Source organism: Kryptolebias marmoratus, linkage group LG10 (genome assembly GCF_001649575.2).
Source record: "Kryptolebias marmoratus isolate JLee-2015 linkage group LG10, ASM164957v2, whole genome shotgun sequence".
NCBI classification, from domain to species: domain Eukaryota; kingdom Metazoa; phylum Chordata; class Actinopteri; order Cyprinodontiformes; family Rivulidae; genus Kryptolebias; species Kryptolebias marmoratus.
In genome coordinates this window covers 809,751-829,867 of record NC_051439.1, presented here as the reverse complement: position 1 = coordinate 829,867, position 20,117 = coordinate 809,751, and the positions used below count along the sequence as shown (strand labels likewise).

The following is a 20,117-nucleotide window of genomic DNA, read 5'->3' as shown; positions in this document are numbered from 1 at the left end:
AATCTCTCAGCTGCAGACAAAGAATATCTTTAAAAACAGTGAAAGTGCGGACTGAGAATTCCACCTCAGCCCTGCAGAACTGTTTGAGGCCACAGACTGGGAAGTTTTTGTTGAGGAGACAGACCTGGAAAGAAACCTGTTAATGACACGCTGATTCAAATCAGGTGTGTTGGAGCAGAGAAACAAGTAAAACATGCAAGATAGTGGCTCTCCAGGTTGCCTACCCCTGCTCTATATCATGGCATCTGGGAATTTTTCTAGAAACTGTTAAAGTTTGAAGCCCCTGAAAAAACACATTTTTATGCGCACTCGCTTCCTGCTAGGACATTCAAGTTCTTGTACCAGCTTTTCTTTTATTGACAGTTCTTCTCTCTTGTTTAGTTGTAGCACTGGTTCATATCAAAAACTTAAACAAGTAGGCAAATAATTTTTGATATTGAGAAATATCTGGAGAAATACAACCCAGAATCTCAATGGCAGAAAAGTTTGTCTGGCAATCGGTTCCTTCAGAGGCCAGCCTTTTCTGATGAGAAAATAAATAAATAAACAAATATTTTAGGGTTGGTACAGAGCACTTCAGCTTGAAACATTCTGTATGTTTAGTGGTGTTAGTTGATAATGCATTGCACTGTGGAAATTCTGGCTTTAGTTTGTCACTCACTGCTTCTGCACTTTGTCTTTTCATGAATAATAAAAAACATGCCCTAATATACAATGTGTTGCCATTCATCAGAATTTGTATTTGTCTTTAAGAACTGGCAGTGGCCACATGAATCAGTGTTCAATTTTCATACCGAAAGTTGTCATACCAACAAAATTTTACACAGAAATATTCAGATGTGTGAAACTGTGAGCATGCATGTTTCTGTGCACTTTTACATATGCAAAAAATTTGTCCTGCTTGTGTGATAATTGTGATCAAAAATAATGTCTAGATCCATGAATATTAGGATTTTCATCTAATTTGAATCAGAGAAATTCCTAAATAAGGAAGTGGGACATAAAACTGTGTTTGGCACACTGTCTTCTGGCACAAAGAGGAGTAACCGTGTGTGTGAAGTTGTGGTTTTCAGAGCAGTGCACATCCACAGAAGTAACAAAATAATAAATGGTCAGACATAAAGGTGGGATTAAAGCGAAAGACTGCTGCCCATCCCCTCTCATCCTATAATGTTAGACAACACTTACTGTACATGAGTTACATATTTTTTTGTGCATGAGGTTGAGCAGTTCCAACTAGATATAGTTGAGCTCATCTCAACCATTTTCCTTGAGAGAAGCTGGACCTTATTTTACTTGTTGAGAGGTACAGGGCTGGTGTGGTCTTACTTATAGCCCCATGGCTTGGCCCATGTGCTTTGGAGGTTTAGGGACTCCATCATTCTGCTAGGGGACTACAGTACCCGCGTGGGTAGTGACAGTAGAACCTGGAGGGGGGTTATTGGGAGAAATGGCCTCTCTGATCTGAACACGAGTAGTATTCCGTCATTGAACTTCTGTGCTACTCACAGTTTGTCCATAACGAACACCATGTTTGAACATAAGGGTGTTCATAAGTGCACAAGGTATCAGGACCCCCTTGGCCAAAGATTAATGATAGACTTTGTAGTCATGTCATCGGATCTGTCGCTGTATATTTTGGACACGAGTGAAGAGAGGAATGGAGCTGTCAGCTGATCACTACCTTTTGGTGAGTTGGATCAGATGGCAGGCGATGATGCCAGACAGAGCTGGTAGACCTAAATATGTTGTGAAGGTTTTCTGGGAATGCCTAGCAGAAAAACACATCAGGAGAATCTTTAATTCCCACCTTCAGCACAACTTCAACTGCATCCCAGTGGGTCATGTTCTGTAGCTGCTTTTAACTGTGGAGCAAGTTTGTTGGTGCTTCCGGACACCTTGGGTGAGGGAGGCTGTTAATCTAAAGTAGTTCTTTCAAGCCTTATTAGCTGGTAGGACTCCAGTGGCAGCTGACAGATATTGATGGATTTGAAAGAATGCAGACTTACTTTTTGCCATGGCTATATGTACCAGAGCTGTGTTTACAATTTATTTATTGTGAAAGCAGTTTTGGTATTTTTAGCACAAACACTAAATACATATTCATCAGCTGTATCTATATTTGCTGCCGACTTTGCTCTAGTAACTCTATCATATTGTGATCTTCAGCATAAGATGTAGGTGTCTGCTCTCCTGGCAGTTATGTATGGTTACTGGATTAGGCAGTGGAATGTCTGTTTTGCATGAGCATAATAGTCTAAATGGAACCAGATTAGATATTTAATTTTTTGTTTTGACATCTGTTTATTTCTCTCTTTTCTAGGGGAAAATCTTCATGTATGGAGGAAAGATTGATTCTACTGGAAACGTGTCTAGCCAGCTGTGGGTTTTTCACATCCAGAACCAAACGTGGGTCCTCCTCAGCCCTCGGATCAAGAATCAGTTTGCTGTGGTGGGACACTCAGCCCACATCATCCCTTCCACTAAGGAGGGGGACAGTCCTGTTATGCTTGTTCTGTTTGGACACTGTCCTATGTATGGTTACATCAGCAAGGTGCAGGAATACAATTTTGGTGAGCGGATGATCCTGTTGATGTTGTAGAAGAAAAAAAAAATGACAGTAATTGCCATTAGAATCCTAAGAAGGCTTAAACCTAAATCAGCACTCAAAAATACTTTCAGTCCTATTGTAGTTGTTACTTATTTTGTGTCTCTCACTTCTGTGGTATGTCATTATCTTGTGAAAATCATTCAGTTGCTCAGTAAATCTTTAATGTGATCTTTCAGCACTGAACACATGGAGTGTTGTGAGCACAGATGGTGCACTGGTTCAAGGTGGATATGGCCACAGCAGTGTGTTTGACGCAAGCACCAGAGCTATCTACATCCACGGAGGGTACAAGGCCTTTAGTGCTAATAAGTACGGTCTAGCGGGAGACCTTTACAAGTTTGATGTAGAGAAGAAAAAATGGTGAGTTGTTCTTTTATTAGGTGTATTACAGTGATGGTGCTAGTTCATTAAGATTTTTTTAGTGACGTAGAGGGAAAAGTGTTAATACACAATGCAGTTTAATGGTGTAATATGTTGAGAAAGTGCCTTTTTCTCATGAGATACTGTATATTATTCAAAAAAGTCAGAGCTCTTCATAGAAAGTTCTTTGTTTGCTAATGTTTTTTTTTTTTAAATTTCCAACAGTTTTTGATATTTCTGTCAATGAAGTTATACAGTAGTGAAGTGAGATTTATTTATATAGCACTTTTCAGCAACAAGACAATCCAAAGCGCTTTACAACAGAAACGAAAACAGAACCTAAGGGTGTATTCACACCAGGAAAGTCCTTTGGTTCGCTTGTTTGGTCCGGACCAAAAGTGGACTTTATTTTTTTAGTTTGGTGCGGTTTGCATTCACATTATGCTTTTATGTAAGCGGACTATAATTTATAAACAAAGCCACATGGGTGACGGTCTTTGCTCCCATTGGACAGAAAGACGGGGGCAGCGGTTGGAGCACAGACCCGGAAATAAAGATGGAAGTCCTGCGTGCTGTATTTGTTATGTGCACATTCGTTCTGTTGGTACAATTACAGTACCATTTTGAAATTCAAGAGCAGTGTACATGCAGAGATGGTGTTAGCATTAGCAGCAATAATGCTATTTGTCCAATGATGCTTAGCGATGGTGGCCCGTGAAGTTCAAAAAGGCGCATGCTTTACGTAGTTAGTTCGGTTCAAGTCCGGTCTGTATTCACACCAGAAGCGAACCGCACCAGAGTTCATTTGGAAGCGGACCGAGACCACCTCAAAAAACGGGTCTCGGTCCGGTTGTTTGAACTGCACCGGAGTTCGGATGACTGTATTCACACCTGCACAAAAAGTCCGGACCAACGCTGGAAACGAACTCTGCTTCGATTAAAGTGGACTAAATGTGTCAGGTCTGAATATGACCTAATACAGCAGGTACATAATAAAACACAAAAAAAAAGAAAAACACATCAATCATGTATAATCTAAATTAATCGTGTATAATCTAAATGATATATAGGATAATCTAAATAAAATCACAAAACCAGACAAATCTAAGCATGAGCTGAGACAGTCAAATTAGTAGCTAAAATAATCCAAATTAAATCAAATCTAAACATGAGCTAAGACAATCAAAATAGTAGCTAAAATAATCTAAATAAAATCATGATAAAGTTAAAGCTGAACTAAACAACAATTAGGAATCTAACAATCTAACAATATCTAAAGTATGAGCTAAGATAAACTAAACTAAACTAAATGTACAGGAAGGCTAAATAAGCTAAAACATGACAATGCTAAAACTATCGGTACCAAACTTTCTAAAAGTACCCCAGGCCCGCTAGACAGCCGATGTAAGAATTACTAACTAAGATGAGATGGAGGGAAGGAGGGCGTTTGAGTGAGCGAGATGACTCAGAAACAGAGGAAAGTATGCATATGTGTGTGAGTGTGTGTGTAGAGGCAGTGGAAGACGATGTGGTGCATGTTGTATGAGTGTGTGTATATGTGTGTTTGCAGAGAAGTCCATGAATCACGTCACAGAGGCCATTGTCTTTGATGGAATGGTTATCAGCCAGCCCAAGCAGATCCACAGATGTCCTCAGGCAGAGGGAGCAGAGCATCTTGTTTACATAAAATTCCGAGGAGAAATTTCAAGATAGCTGACCAAGGTCAGCCTAGGGGAGCCAAATTCGCAAACAAACAGTAATTGTTTTGGTTCAGGCAGACTTATTTTTGCCTGTCTTAAAAGTCTTGTTAATACTTCTCAATGGCGAATCCAAACAGCCAAATTCCTGGACCATTCCGCCTGATTCGAGCAAGCAACTTCCTCAAGATGTAACCATATTTTGAGTTCCAGAACCGCAATTCAGTCCAACTTGCGATTCAGCTCCCATAACCACACAGTTTGATTGTTGACTGCCGAACCCATCAAACGAATTTGACGATAAGTCGGGTAACGGCTTAATCCAAACAGCAGAAATCCTGTTATCAAAACCCAAATATGTCAAGATCTTCCAAAGACAAAAATTGTCAGACAAAAAATTATCCAGGAATTCATTGTGTATCCAGCAAAAAATGTCCCCTCAAGGTAAGTCAGAGCTCTCCCAAGTTCTGTCCTCCCGTCAAGAAAATTTGATCAATTGCGTTGAGAGACCAGCTGACCAGATCCATGGTTTAAAAAATGAATATGGTTCAAAGAATGTCATCTCAACAACAAACTGTTCCTTAAATCACAATTAGAATGCTTATCTGAACACAGACGTTCTCAGCATGTTATAAGAACAATACTTTATCATGTTCATCAAGTCCTAATGTTCGCAATCACGTCAAGATTCAGGACTATTACATATTTCATATTCTTGTTTAAAACTAATTGTGTTCATATATACTCTGGCTGAACATGTGCTATAATTATAGTGCATTTGCCACAATTATTAAAAATTCTAGAGAAAAATGTCTTTTAAACACGAGGCGTTTAAAAAAAAAAAAATCTGACCAGCTAATACTAAATATTCATCAGTGTAGACTAAATGGATTCCACCAAATTTATAGACTGAAAATGTAACTATTTCTCTTTTTTACCTCTATATCTTTTTAAACACCATATATTCCATTGTTGTTCTATTAATGCTAAAATTAGGATAAGACAAGGTGTTCCTTGATTTAATGAGTAGTTCTAACATTTTGAAAATTAAAATGTGTTACCCTCAGAATGAAAGGTCAAATCTTTTCCAAATCCGGAAATGGTTCTGTTTAGAGATAGACAGGTTTATTGACCACTTTTTAAAAAGCTGTAAACATTTATAAATGTTTAGCAGCTGCACTGCTTACAATTGTGTCACTGTGTTTTGTACAGGACCATTCTGAGAGACAGCGGCTTCTTTCGTTACCTTCACACGGCGGTGATAGTGAGTGGAACAATGTTGGTGTTTGGAGGAAACACGCACAATGACACATCTATGAGCCATGGTGCCAAGTGTTTCTCCTCTGACTTCTTGGCTTACAGTTTGGGTCAGTACGCACACAAACACACACACTCCGGCATCAACCCTGCTGAGTAAACGTAGTCTGTTTTCTTTCATTGCATATTTCATGTGTCAGTGCTAATATTTGAGTTCATTGCTAGCATTTTTTAAAATCCTAGATCAAACTAACAAAAAAAGTCATAATTATAATATTTTTCCACTCTTCGAATCGTAGATATTACTAAATTACCGTTAGGCTTCTTTTTTTGCATACAAGTAAACAGAGACACAATGATTAATGATTAATGAGGCAAGAACATACATAGAGGGATTGTGGTATTAATATGCCCAGTATGTTTGCTACAAGTTTAACAAGATTCTTATATTGGAACATGCCAAATACCATAAAGAGTATTTGTTTTGTTTGAAGCCAGTCTTTAGGAGCTTAACACTTTTTATCTTCACCCTCTGGGCTCTGACCTTTGTCTCTTTCCTGACACTTGTCATTGATCTAATTTTATCACCGAAGGGTCTCAACTATGTAGTCCACCTCCCACCCATCCCACTTCAGCTGCAGGGTTGATGTTGGCAGCAGCATCTCTAATAATTGCTGTGTAATTACATTTGAGAGCTAATCACCTATGCCTAACAAGTTGTACTAAATTGAAGGCTAGAATTTATGGGATGCCTGGTCCTAACTTTGGTTGTGATGGAATAAATACCTTCTTTGAAAGACAGTGGACTGTATCATTTGCATTACTGCCTTGTGACAGCAGATGGCATTGACTACACATAAATGTGGAGCTCTCACAGACATCCTTCTCTCCTCTGAAAAACCAAGATGACTTGCACTACATTGTACAGAGTGAGCGAGATGTGTGGTGTGCAGTGACTGTTGTGTTGAAGCAGACACAATGGTATTCTGTTGTTGCCAGAATTACACACACTGTTGCCTTGTTTAGAAACAAACCTCAAAAAACCTATTACTATCTTCAGTGCTTTGCTTGTCTGATAAACATTGATGCAGGCATTTTTGAAGTTATGATATACAGGTCTGCCACTAACAACTTTTTTAAATTGGAATAATCTTTCGACTTTTTTGATGAACCAAAACAAGAAATATTTCTCCAAAGGTCATAATGAACTATTTTATTTGATCTTTAATAGTCATTTGTGTGCATTTAAAGTTTACCACAAAATGAAATGTAAACAAAGACATGAAAATTAAAGTACAAAATGCAGTTTTAAAGTAGGGTTGTGAAATTAATTTAGTTTGTAGTTTTGATTTTGATTTTTGCCATCCACATTCTGGCTGATTGTGTTTTTTTAATTTCTCTTCTTTCTTTTCCTTTCCCCTCATGTTATAGCATAGTCTTTATCTGTTGTGAAAGGGGCTTGATCAGTTCACTCTGAACTGTCAAACATCAATCAAATTAGAATATTTGATTTTATGTAGGACCCAATCTAGTCCTAATTAAGATCAGCTTTTTTAATCAGGATCAGCTAATTTGGGTTGACACATTTACACAGAATGGCTCTGTTTTAACCATGTCTGAGACATTTTAACATATCACAGTAACACTTTCTTGTCATATAATCTGTACATCCTATTTTCTCAGAACAACAAAAAGATTTTAAAGATAATTTACTTAATTCAGCTTTCAGAATAACTGTACCACTCATCCTAGTCATTGTCTGAAAATGTTTGTCATTTTTTAGTGTCAACACACATAATAGACTGCTATTTTCTTGCTATCACTGTTAAGGCACCAGCATACTCCATAAGACATCAAAAAATCTGTTTGTGGTCACGTGGTTGCAAGTCGTTTGTTTTTGCACACACCTTTCATAGTCCACGAGACACTTGGATCAGAGTTCTCTGGAAGCTCCTGCCTTCTCCTACAGCATTTCTTTCTGCTGGCTAAAGAACTCTCCTGTGCTTGTACAGTTTTTGCTTCGCTTACCCTGACCAAACGTGTTTATTAAACAGACTGAGACGGTACATGCTGTTTGGCATTTGCAAATCTGATGATGCACAATAATGAGTGAACGAAGAGAATGAGGCGTGTATCTACCTGTGTCTCCATGGTCTTTTTAAGTTCATAGGTATATAAGTTTTGCTGGAACAGTTGTAAAGATGGCTGTATTTTCTAACAGCCTCAGCCAGTTACTTCTCAGTGGAGCAGTAGAAGCAAATTAACTACATTAAAGCTACCCGGCCGGCTTTTCCACAGCCACAACAACTATTGACCAATGACACAATACTTAGCACAAACCCTTGTGCGAAATAATTCAGCCATGACCTTGTGTTGTGAAGCAGCAGATGAAGCTGCTATGTGAACAAAATAACTTTTGAATTTTCAGCACACAACCACGTGAATGAGAGCTGATTTTGTGACTTCTCATGGAGTGCGCAAACAGCTTAATTCCTCTTGCAGCAAGACTCTCAACATTACAGTCACAGGAAACTTTGCCCACTTCTGATTGACTCAGGGAGATGACTTATTACAGGTCTTGCTAACCACAAAATTGTACAATGAAGATGATGTGCGATTTATTGTGTTGGAGCAGGTCAACTCCCTGACCTCTTGACCATCTTCTCATTTTAGCATGCGATGAGTGGACAGTGTTACCTCGACCAAACCTCTATCTTGATGTCAACCGCTTCGGACACTCTGCAGTCTTCAGCAACAGGTGATCCAATAGACATTGTTTAACTTGAAGCAGAACTAGCAGCTGGTAATAGAACAATTTTGTTAAATATAAATGATTGCATGGTGAAACTGTACCCCTGACAAAAGACAATGTATATACTTAATTTGCAGAATATTAAATTCAGTCTTTTTGTCTGAAGAAAAATATAAAATATATAATATAATATAATATAATGTAATGTAATGTAATGTAATGTAATGTAATGTAATATAATATAATATAATATCTTTTTGTTGTACAAAGATATATTTTCAAAGGCGTATCGCTCAGTATGAGTGTTCATTGTTATGAACTAAAACTTTTTTTGCTGTGGAGGTAGAGTTGAGAGTACAAAAGTGTCCTGAACCACTCTGAAGGAACACAGGCTGGCTTAGTATAGCCCCATTCAATTGACAGAGGTATTACCTTAACTATTTTAGTCAGCTTTGCTTATCTGCAAAGTATCTCATCTCTGATAGTTTTATTAAAACTATTAGAAAGTAATTTCAAACGTTAATGAATTGTAGATGTACATCCAGTAATTATTGGGTGTACATCTACATCAGCGCAATTCAAGGTGTCTGTCACAGCTAATTGACCTTTTATTGTAATCCATAGGGGGGCCCAGAAGAAAATCTTTGGGAACCACGTTTATTTTTTTACACAAGACTCTGAGCTGAGTTTGTTTAGTATTCAATAGCATTCGCTTAAATTATAATGCTGGCAGGGAGACTGTCAGACAAGACTAATTACATAATCTAAAAGCTAACTAAAAATGTAAAATTAAACAAAAAGCATCAAAGGAAAAAATTATTCACTTGTTTATCTCTAACATTTAGTCAGCATTCTGGATAGATTAAGATGGGCATGGCCAAGCCATGACTCATCAAGTATCATCTGCACTGGCGGCAGAGCGAGACAGAAAGCCATATTAAAATATACATTCTGTTGCAGGGAGTACATCAAATATTAACATGAACCCCCAGCTGTGTTTGAGTCAGTCCATCACATGCTCACAGGAGCAATCAGGAGTTTGTTTGTTACACTGATGAGATTTAGGATTGTAACAAGCCTAAGCTGTTGTTTACAGCAGTGCCTTTTTTACCACTCTTTCTTTATAGGGTAAATATTAATTCACATCGCAAAGACAATGTTTAATTGTATGATAAAATACATTTTAGAGGGAGTATGTAAAAGATGACAGTCTTGAACATATCTGTCTACAAAATGTGAAGAAAATGTTAAATCAGAGGGACTGACATTAGAAACAAGCAGACATAAATGCCAGCCTGGACTTTAAATATAGACAATTAAGACTTAGTCACTCATTTATGAAAAAACTTTCAAGACATAACGAGAAAATACAATAACTTCTACCATAACACCTTTGTGTTTTAGTATGTTTGAGAATTGAATTTTGGTTACACACTAATTGTGCTGCTCATGAGCCTCTTGCAAATCACTAAGTTAAGGTTCAAGTGGAAATTTAGAATTATATGAGAAAAAAGAAAGTTCGGTCTCTTTCAGTTCTAGGATTTTACATGTTACGACATAAAAAAATGTGCTGGTCTTTACCAGATTCTCAAATTATTTAAATCTCACTTATAGTGGACAGAAACATGCAGCGGAATCCACAATATTATCATTTAATTAAACAAAAACAAAGCCAAAATGGAAAAGCTGTGTGTGGAAAAAGGAAGTCCACCCTTGCTGCTTCCATAGTACTTTTTTCCCCCCCTGACTGCATGCTGCAGACTGGTTTAAGTGTGTGCTTTTTTTTGCTCATATAATAGCTTCAAATCTTACAGCAGCAGTCTAGTTGCAGTTTTTTTTTCATGTAAAATAAAAGGACATACATTTGATGTGCAAGACTAAGAACTCTGGAACTCTAGCCTTTCTTTGAAATCTGACTTGCTTCTCACATGATTACATTTTAAATTCTGCACAATATTCATATTTACAAGAAAATTTCTGCATTTTCTTCAGACTCGTTTTTTGCCCCTTTCATAAAACACGGGTCTGACATGCCTTCTGGCCATCTTGGTGTAATTTCTTAGACTACTAAGGCAACATAGGAAGTTAAAGTCAACCTGCTGCTGTCTGTCTTCTGCCAAGTGAGGTAGTGACAGCAAAGTCAACAAATGAAAGTTGGCTTTTTGAACCAACCACAAAATTTAGAATGAAAAATGTCATTAAGTTGCACCCCATGTCTATTTTGGTTCTATAATGCAGGCTTCTATAATCAAAGCTCACATCTTTGTGGCTTGCTCGATTAGTAATTCATGAATGCCAGAGGCAGCTTAAAGAGAAACTTGTATTTGTGGCCGTGTCATAGAATTATTTTGTGAAGGAAACTTTTGTTTCTAATTTAGTTTTTGCCAAATTGCCATATTCACTTCTCCTTTATCCATGGGCTCAGCAAGATGTCTTTTGTGGAAAAAATGTATTCATTCTCAAAATGAGAATTTTAAGAGTAAAATTTTTTACACTTGTTGACAAGGTTCTAAATGCTCTAAAAAAAACAAAGTAAAAGTTTCTCTATAAATTGCAAGCTGGGAACTCCCCTTGTGTCCGAGCAGCTGGCTGGAAAAATTCCCCTAGACACAACACCTGAGACAGAACCAGTGTTTCACCCAACCCTGTGGTGATCACAGCCAGCTGCTAAAAAACACAACTGCACAATCAGTCTTCAGTACGTCCAGGGGACGTACAGATTGTGTTTTTCAACTTCTAAGTCCGTCATGTTTGGTTCATTAGTAAGGGCAAGTGTAAGCCAAAGAAAGAAGAAGTTTTTCTATATCTTACTGTGCACAGCTAGACAGATTTGTGGGATAAAAAAATTGCTTGTCTTTCATTCTTATTCCTTTTCATCTTTTCACCTAATTCACTTTGTTGTCGTCTTGATTAATGCCTTCATTTTCTTTTTGTCTCAGTGTGATGTACTTGTTTGGTGGCTTCAACAGCCTGCTTCTGAGTGACATCCTGATGTACACCTTGCCCAGTTGCTCAGCCTTTTTCAGCCCTGAGTCCTGCAGTCAGGCAGGGCCTGGGATCCACTGCATTTGGAACAGCACCCAGGGGGACTGCCTGCCTTGGGAGAGCAGCAGTGGCAGTCTCGAACAACAGCAGTTCCCAGCCTACTGCAACACAAGATCAAGTAGGTGATGTAAACTTGAGTAAAATGCTGCAGTTACACAGGCCATTTATTTCTGAAAATAATCTAAAGGGATGTCAAATAAGATGCTTGAACTACCAGAAATAATTTGTTTTTGTCACCTGTGAGGTTTGTGAAAAAGGGTGCAACGAGACACTAGTTTCCTTAATGAAAATTAAAACAGCTTCAAACATTTTACTTTAAAGTTACAAAAGAAAACTAAAAAGATAAGATGGTTAAAAGAAATTCAGACACTTACTAGCTGTGATGTGCTCTAATATGGAAGGAGAATTCTGCCATTATCTCTCAAAACTTTTGCTCTCTTACAAATATTGTCTTTTGTCTCTGAAATCTTTGTGTTTGCGCTCAGATCTTCTCCTCGCACGCAAACCTTCTCTCTCTCATAGATAGGATCTGCGCTTGCAAACCTCTCTGCTTGTGGATTTTTTCTGCTTTGTCGCAGATTTGAGCACCGTTCCAGCCAATAGAATTGCAGTGTTCCTCTGGGTGCGATTGATACTTTCTAGTGAGTGTGCTGGTGCGGCTACATTGTGGCATCTGCTGTTCCTGGGCGCAGAGAGAGAGAAAGAAAGAAAGAAAGAGAGATTGATTGATTGATTGATTGATTGATTGATTAAATTCCAGGTGAGGATAGTATTGTGTGAAGTCTTTCATCTGTCTGAAGACCTTTTTGTTTGAGGTCTTAATTTCTAATTTTGTATGTAAAGATTACAAAGGAAACAAAATGTTCTTCCAAACATTGCAGATGCTGATAATGAGAGGTGTGACCAGTATACAGACTGCTACAGCTGCACTGCAAATACAAACAGCTGCCAGTGGTGTTCGGGCCAATGTCTGTCTCTGGGAAGTAACTGTACAGCTGCCACGGTAAATAAAATCACTTTACTGTTTGCAAACAAGGTAAATTTATGCAAAAAGTCGTAACAATATGTCTGTCTTAAATTTTATGACAACACTCCTCAAAAGAGTTGGGACAGTGGCAACAAAAGGCTGTAAAAGTAAGTGGTATGCATAAGAAACAGCTGGAGGAGCATTTTGCAACTAATTAGGTTAATTGGCAACAGGTCAGTAAGAGGACTGGGTTTAAAAGGAACATTTTAGAATGGCTGAATCTCCAAAATAAAGATGAGCAGAGAGTCACCACCAGTGACTTAGTACGACTTAGTCTTATTTAGTGTCTCATGTTTTAGATATGCTTAGCTCTATATTTTCGATATCGTTGTGTGTGTTTTATGACTGTATTTTTATGTTTGCATGTTGTACAGCACTTTGTACTGCCCTGTTGTTGAAAAGTGCTATATAAATAAATTTGTCTTGACTTTGACTTGACTTGACAGTAATGCTGTGCCTGTTCAATCCACTGTAGTTTCCATGCCAGGTCACCTGCTGGCGCTGTGATTTTTGTATTTCAACGACATTTGCATGCACACAGACACTTTAGTCTTTCCAGTTTTTTTTTTTTGTTGACGTAAATGGTTTCCTTTACCCCTCTCTTAAACTATCTGCTTCTCTGTCTAAAGTATGAACATTTTGAAGGACCAAAATGTGAAAACCTGTGATTTATTTTTTTTATACATAATTAAACAATTGGAAGAACATCCTCATCTATAAAAGTTGTATGTTCCATTGTTAAGAAAATATTGGATTATGAGATTTGCTATTATTACTTTCTATTTTCATTGACATTTTGCACATTTTATACAATGTCTCAACTGTTTTAGAATTGGAGTTGCATTTAAGAAAATACATTTTTTTTTTGAACAAATGGTTGTCAGCTACAAATTTTTTTTTTAAATTTATTACTGTAGCAAGTTAGCATATGTTGTTTAGTTTTAAAACTTTTTGGCTTTTGTTTTTCAGGGAGCCATAGCGGAGTTTGATGTTTGCCCCAAGGACAACCCTTCATATGTCTGTAATAAAAAAACCAGCTGCAAGAGCTGTGCTGTAGACCAGAATTGTCAGTGGGATATTCGCAACCAAGAGTGCATCTCACTGCCAGGTGAGTGTACTGGAAATATTACTGAATATACTTTAATGTCAGCATATTTAATTTTCACAATTTCATTACTTAATACACAAGAAGACAAATGTAGAATTTTTCAGAATCTTTTACTTTTGCAAGAGTTTATTTTGTAAATTCAGGACTTGCTGTATAAGGGAATTTCGATGGTATGCTAGTTAAACATTGTTATGCAGGTGAGCTTAATGTTTGCTTAAGGGAACATAAGACAAGCCTCATTTTGTGCATGATGGCATACTGTGTATTTGGGTGTTTGAAGTCTATTTCAACTAAAAGTCTACACAACTCTTTCCCTTGAGCCCCCTAGGTTTGAAAATATCTCATTCAGTGACAGCTTTAGAGTTGCAGAGGAAAAGTAGATCACTTTTGCAGTTCAGAGTAATTCACAGGTTACTTTTTGGTCATCCACAAAGTCTGTGTTATATAATATTGTCAACTGTACCAGTCCAAGTTGATCTGCCAGGTTCCTCCACTGTACAACATGTGCAGCCTAGAATTTTGACAAAAGATCACAAGTCAAACCATGATCAGGGGGAAAAAAACCTGACTCATGTTTTGAGGAAATATTGTGTAAGAAGATTGTTGTTTCTACATTTGGCCAAATAATCCACCAGGGACCACAAGAATACACAAATGTGGTCTAATATATCTTGAGAAATCAGTCAACCTTTTTTTTTAAATATCTGTTTTGGTCATGTGGTATTTTGAGAGTTTGCACAATTAATTACTACATTAAGTATGTGTTGGGGATGACTGTCAGCTGCTACCACAATAAACTTTAGTTCAGTGTCTGTAAATTTTAGATATTTTGCTAACACAGAAAAATGAACACAGACATGAGCAAAAACATACTGACCCTCCTTTTTTCTTTTTGGCAGTGGATAATAATGAGGGATATTTTAAGTCTTTGCAAAGTACTGTAGATCCTAGTTTGCCTTGTAGGTATCAACCGAGACAGTACCTTTAGTTGCTACAGTACCAAAACTTATTCTCACTGTTCCAGAGAATGTGTGTGGTGAAACCTGGCACTTAGTTGGCAACTCTTGTCTGAAGTTCAACACAACCAATGAGTCGTACGATAATGCCAAGTTGGCCTGCAGGAATCACAATGCTGTTCTGGCCTCCCTCACCACACAGAAGAAGGTGGACTTTGTCCTGAAGGAGCTGCAGATCATGAATGTGATGGTAAGAAGGAGTGGGGTGATAATTATCTGATCAGAGACATTTAATATTCTTTTCTGGGATTGGCTAACAGCGAATAGGATGCTGATGTTACAAAGTTTGCCCAGAGTATTGATGCTAAAGTGGTAGAGCATGCCTGCAAAGAATAAATATTATTTATTCAAGTAATGATGTAGAAAGACTGTCAAACAAGAGATTATATACAGGCTCACAAAAATGAAACCTAAGCAAACTATATTTAATCTTGTCTGTTTTTTCTACTATAAATTGTGTATACAGTTAGTATTAGTAAAGGATTGTAACACTTTAAGCTTTTGGACAATAAGATGCGTGTGCGTGTGTGTGTTTGTAATAAATTTATTGTTATTTACCTTTTAATCCATTTATGTGGGGGAGAGTAAGCAAAACAATGTACATGTCTCTTTTTTAAAAACCTGTGCTTTCTAAAAGGTAAATGGGTTAAGTGTATATGACATCTTGTACAGTCAAAAAATATCCCAGTGCTTTATTCTAAAATAATATGAAATAAAGTACAGTAAGAGAAATAATCCATGCATGTTCAGAAAGTTATGCAACAAATTTTCTCCAAATAGTTGCAGACATTAAAAAAAAAAAAAAAATCCAGATCTAAAACCCAAACCGATGATAAATAACTATTAGAAAACTGGTCCAAATCTGCATGTCTTCATTTCAAAAGTGCACTCCAGTTGGTACAGCAGCCAAGGTGGGTACAAAACCAAGAAAGGCAGGTATGATGTGAGCAAGTTGTGCACACAAAAATAAGTCGTATTTTTTGCAACTGGTCCTGCAAAACAAAGCTGCACAATTTGCTTGTTGCAATAACTCAAAATTCAGTGAGACTTTAACCAAAGACTGATTCATTTTCTCTCAATTTCTTCTAATTTTTGTTCTCCAACTAGTCTTCAACAGTTGAACTCAACTACCTTAAGTGGCCAATTTGCTGCATTATTTGGGGAACAATGCTGTCACAGGAATGACAATCAGACATTCTGTCTTGTGAATGTTTAACTTTTTGCTTTTTAAACATCAGTCCTTATCTAAACATGGCAGGCAAAAAAAAAAAAAACCCTGCTCTTTCAGACTGCCCCTGTAATGTCATATATCCATAATATCAAACATGTTAGGTAAAAGGTAAATAAGACAAAAATATGTTTCTAAACATGTTTTGTTCAAGGTAGGTGGAAATTGGAAAACCTTCCTAGGGAGGTTTTGTAGATTGTTTTTGCCGGTCTGAATTTTCAAGCCACAGGCATATTTGCTTGAATACTTAACATCATTTGCCGTGGAGAAGCTTTGAAAAAAAAGCTCAGTTTACCTCCATGCTGGCACAAAGTAAAGAAAACCAGAAGTCTTCCCACCATGTTACCTTGACAGTTAGCACTTTTTTTGTTCCAGAGAGTTTCTGATAGGATTAATCAAGCCAAAAAGTGAAATTCAATCTAAGTGCAATAGTTATATGTCTGTCTTCGAGTTCTTTTTGACACTGCAATAAACTGTAGCTTCTGTTCTGAAGCCCTTTGGGTTCAGTAAAATAAATCTGCCTTTTATTACTACACAATACTAATTAAGATGAATTAAGGCTTTTGCAATGGTCCTTTTTTGCTTACAACCAAGGTAAAGATGTGTTTTCTAAAATAAAACAAAAAAGAGGTCAATTCTTGTGTTTAACCCTCCTGAAGTCCACGTAAGAGAGGAAGAAAAACCCTTGTAACTTTGGGTCAATTACACCCAAAGGCCACAGGAGAGTTAATTCTTAATAGTTATTACAATGAGCTTGGGTGTAAACAGCAACATTCTGTCTAAGTCAAGTGAAAGGCTGACAGTCTGTACTTGGAACAACTCATTTCTTTTTCAGCTGGAGTGACAAAAATAGATCTACAGAAAATATGTTGGAAAAAATTTGCTAAAATCTGTATTTTGCCTTTAATTATTAGTACAAGACCATAGTGACTCCATGGGTGGGGCTCAGGAAAATCAATGTGTCATACTGGTGCTGGGAGGACATGTCACCCTTCACGAACACCACTCTTCAGTGGCTGCCTGGTGAGCCGAGTGATGCTGGATTTTGTGGCTACTTGGCAGAGCCAGCGTCCAGTGGACTGAAAGCACAAACCTGCATTAACCCGGTGAATGGCAGCTTGTGTGAACGGCCTGGTGAGCTTTAAGAATTCTTTATTTCAGATGGGCATAATAATGAACAGCAAGATATATTGTTCTAACCAAATATTTTTGTGTACCTTTGTATGTATTTTAATACATATCTATATATATGTCAGCCAACCACAGTGCCAAGCAGTGCCGGACTCCGTGTGCCATGCGGAGCACCTGCAGCGAGTGCACCAGCAGCAGCTCAGAGTGCATGTGGTGCAGCAACATGAAGCAGTGTGTTGATTCCAATGCCTATGTGGCCTCCTTCCCTTTTGGGCAGTGCATGGAGTGGTACACCATGAGCACTTGTCCACGTAAGAGATCCCATTCTGCTGTGTTTGTTTTATCTGGCTTTACAGTTTTTATATGACAGTTACTATTGTTCTTATTTTGGCAAACACACAAAAAAGTCAAGTTTAGCTATAATTAAATTAAAGAACCTCATATTTGGCAGATTTTTTTTAAGTCACATTTTTGTTGTGCTTTGGTGCAGCTGAAAATTGTTCTGGCTACAGAACCTGTGGACAGTGCTTGGACCAGCCAGGCTGTGGTTGGTGCACTGAGCCCAGTAACACAGGCAAAGGCCAGTGCATTGAGGGTTCCTACCGAGGACCCTTCCAGACGTCAGTCCCAGCTCCATCCACCCTGCCTGGTCTTCCTGCCAGTTCCCAGCCTGCTCTTAACTCCAGCATGTGTCCCAGTGAAGCTAAATACAACTGGTCCTTTATTCACTGTCCAGGTATGGTAGATCAAGGAGTTGGTTACTTTGACTTGAGAAGTGTGTTCTTCTTTTTGAGCTTATCCATACATCTGTTTCTGCTGCGCATATTTTTCTCAGTTTGTGTTTAGTTTTCTATAAATTCTTCTGTAGAAAATAAATATAATATATTTTTGTTACTTTATGTAATGTTGTGTGATTGGGTATTTTAACTTCAAGGAAATTAGTAGAAATGGCATAGATGGACCGACTGAATCTTCTGTCAAACATGAGTGCTTTTAGCTCTGAGGGCAGAACAAAACTGTTGTATGCACTTGTATGCATCCCAAGTCTCATCTTTCTTTGCAAGTATTCAGTTTCATGTTTAAACTGCTGCTGTAAATAACTTAAATTTTTTACATTTAGGGGAAAAAGAATATTCAGATTTCTTAAATTATTTTTTGTTTTCTTGCATTTTTATTTAAACTAGACACTTTGGCACATCAGCTACACAACTAGTCAGTTTAATACCTTGTAAGGTTGGGCGGAAAGAGAGGCAAACCCAGAGCACAGACTCATCATGATCAGGGAGAAAAACTAATTAATTTTAAAAGAACACAAAACAAATGGCTGATGTGGCAGCATAAACTAAACATAAGAAAATCCAGAAAACTGAACAAGAGGCAAGACAAGAGAACCAACTAGACAGCGCGTACAAGCGACAACAGACCAGCGACTAGTGGAGGATGTGACCAGGTTTTAAGAACAGGAGGAAATTAGTAGAAGTGGGCACAAGTGAGACAATTACAAAGCTTGAGGCAGGTGTAGATGGGCGTGGCAGGCAGACAAGAGAGACTGAGAAGAAGTGAAATGATGACAGAGGCACAGAGAAGATGAAACATGAAGACAACAAAAGAGACGCTAAACCCAACCCAAAAAGAAACCAGAAACAAAAATACTAATAAATACAAAAAGAAACACACAACAAAGCTGAATCTTGACATACCTGCATGTGATAAATTCAAACTTGAAACAACAGGCTGATTTTTTACAGTTTCTTACGTTAGATTCGTACCGCACAATGCCGTATTTGTACAGGTACCCAACTGGACATTGTTTTCTGCATTTGTAAAGGAACTAATAAATTCATCCTTGTTTGGCCCTGAGGCTATTCATTGTAAAAACTATTCTAATCCTATTCTACTCAGGGTATTTGTGATGTTCATGCAGTATGTGCTTTGTTTTTTGTTGGCAGCTTGTCAGTGTAATGGCCACAGTCAGTGTGTCAATGAGAGTGTGTGTGAGAAGTGTGAGGACTTGACAACTGGTGGACACTGTGAGAGCTGTGTCTCTGGCTTCTATGGAGATCCAACCAATGGGGGCAGCTGTCAGTGTAAGTATCTGTGCATCATTCAGTTCTACTCTAAATCAACTATTTGGTCTTCCTTTTTAGTATTTTACAGTTCTTTTTTAATGTCAGCTATTTTCCTGATTCCTGACTACATCACAAAGCTTTCCACTGGAATGTACAGTGCCTGTAAAATGTACTAACCCCCTTGGATGTTTATGCTTTTATTACTGTTATAAAGCAATCATGATCAATATAAATTGGCCTTTTTACAAGCAATAAATAAATCAATTAAAAGATAAAAATCATAAGTAAAGAAATTTAACATTGAAGCACATTTATTTGTCTTGTTTTGTTTTGCCTTGTCTAAAAGGCCAGTTTCTATTGACCATATTTGATTTATAACAGCAAAAAAAAGCACAAAACATTCAATGGGGTCAACACTTCTTTTAGGCACTATATAAGATTTACCTCCTTTGTAATTAATTGTGAAAGACAGTCATACAGTAAGTCAATAGTCTGTTGTTTCAAGTGGTCAATGTAGTGTACATGTTTGGTACAATAGTGGAACATTGTATGATGTGTATTTGTAAAATATGCAATATTGTATCTGGAAAAAAAACAGTCCTGTAATGAGTTCTTTTGAATGGATTAGACCAATGTAGAGTTTTGACCATATCACACAGCTCCATGTATCGTGAAAACCCATCCATCCATTCTCTTCCGCTTATCCGGGGTCGGGTCGCGGGGGCAGCAGCCTAAGCAGGGAGACCCAGACTTCCCTCTCCCCAGCCACTTGGGCCAGCTCCTCCGGGGGAATCCCAAGGCGTTCCCAGGCCAGCC

General features: G+C 37.8%; 1 protein-coding gene across 8 annotated transcripts in view; it reads left to right on the top strand.

The window, feature by feature from the left end:
- atrn (attractin) overlaps window positions 1-20,117 on the top strand; it is a 166,652-nt gene that overhangs the window by 41,289 nt on the left and 105,246 nt on the right. For all 8 annotated transcript variants that reach the window (XM_037977666.1, XM_017435256.3, XM_037977668.1 and 5 more), the window contains exons 8-19: window positions 2,324-2,573; window positions 2,788-2,971; window positions 5,881-6,035; window positions 8,599-8,683; window positions 11,617-11,840; window positions 12,604-12,725; window positions 13,719-13,857; window positions 14,882-15,063; window positions 17,016-17,235; window positions 17,358-17,543; window positions 17,723-17,968; window positions 19,182-19,319. In XM_037977666.1, the coding sequence (XP_037833594.1) occupies window positions 2,324-2,573; window positions 2,788-2,971; window positions 5,881-6,035; window positions 8,599-8,683; window positions 11,617-11,840; window positions 12,604-12,725; window positions 13,719-13,857; window positions 14,882-15,063; window positions 17,016-17,235; window positions 17,358-17,543; window positions 17,723-17,968; window positions 19,182-19,319 (2,131 nt within the window). The remainder of the gene's footprint in view (window positions 1-2,323; window positions 2,574-2,787; window positions 2,972-5,880; window positions 6,036-8,598; window positions 8,684-11,616; window positions 11,841-12,603; window positions 12,726-13,718; window positions 13,858-14,881; window positions 15,064-17,015; window positions 17,236-17,357; window positions 17,544-17,722; window positions 17,969-19,181; window positions 19,320-20,117) is intronic.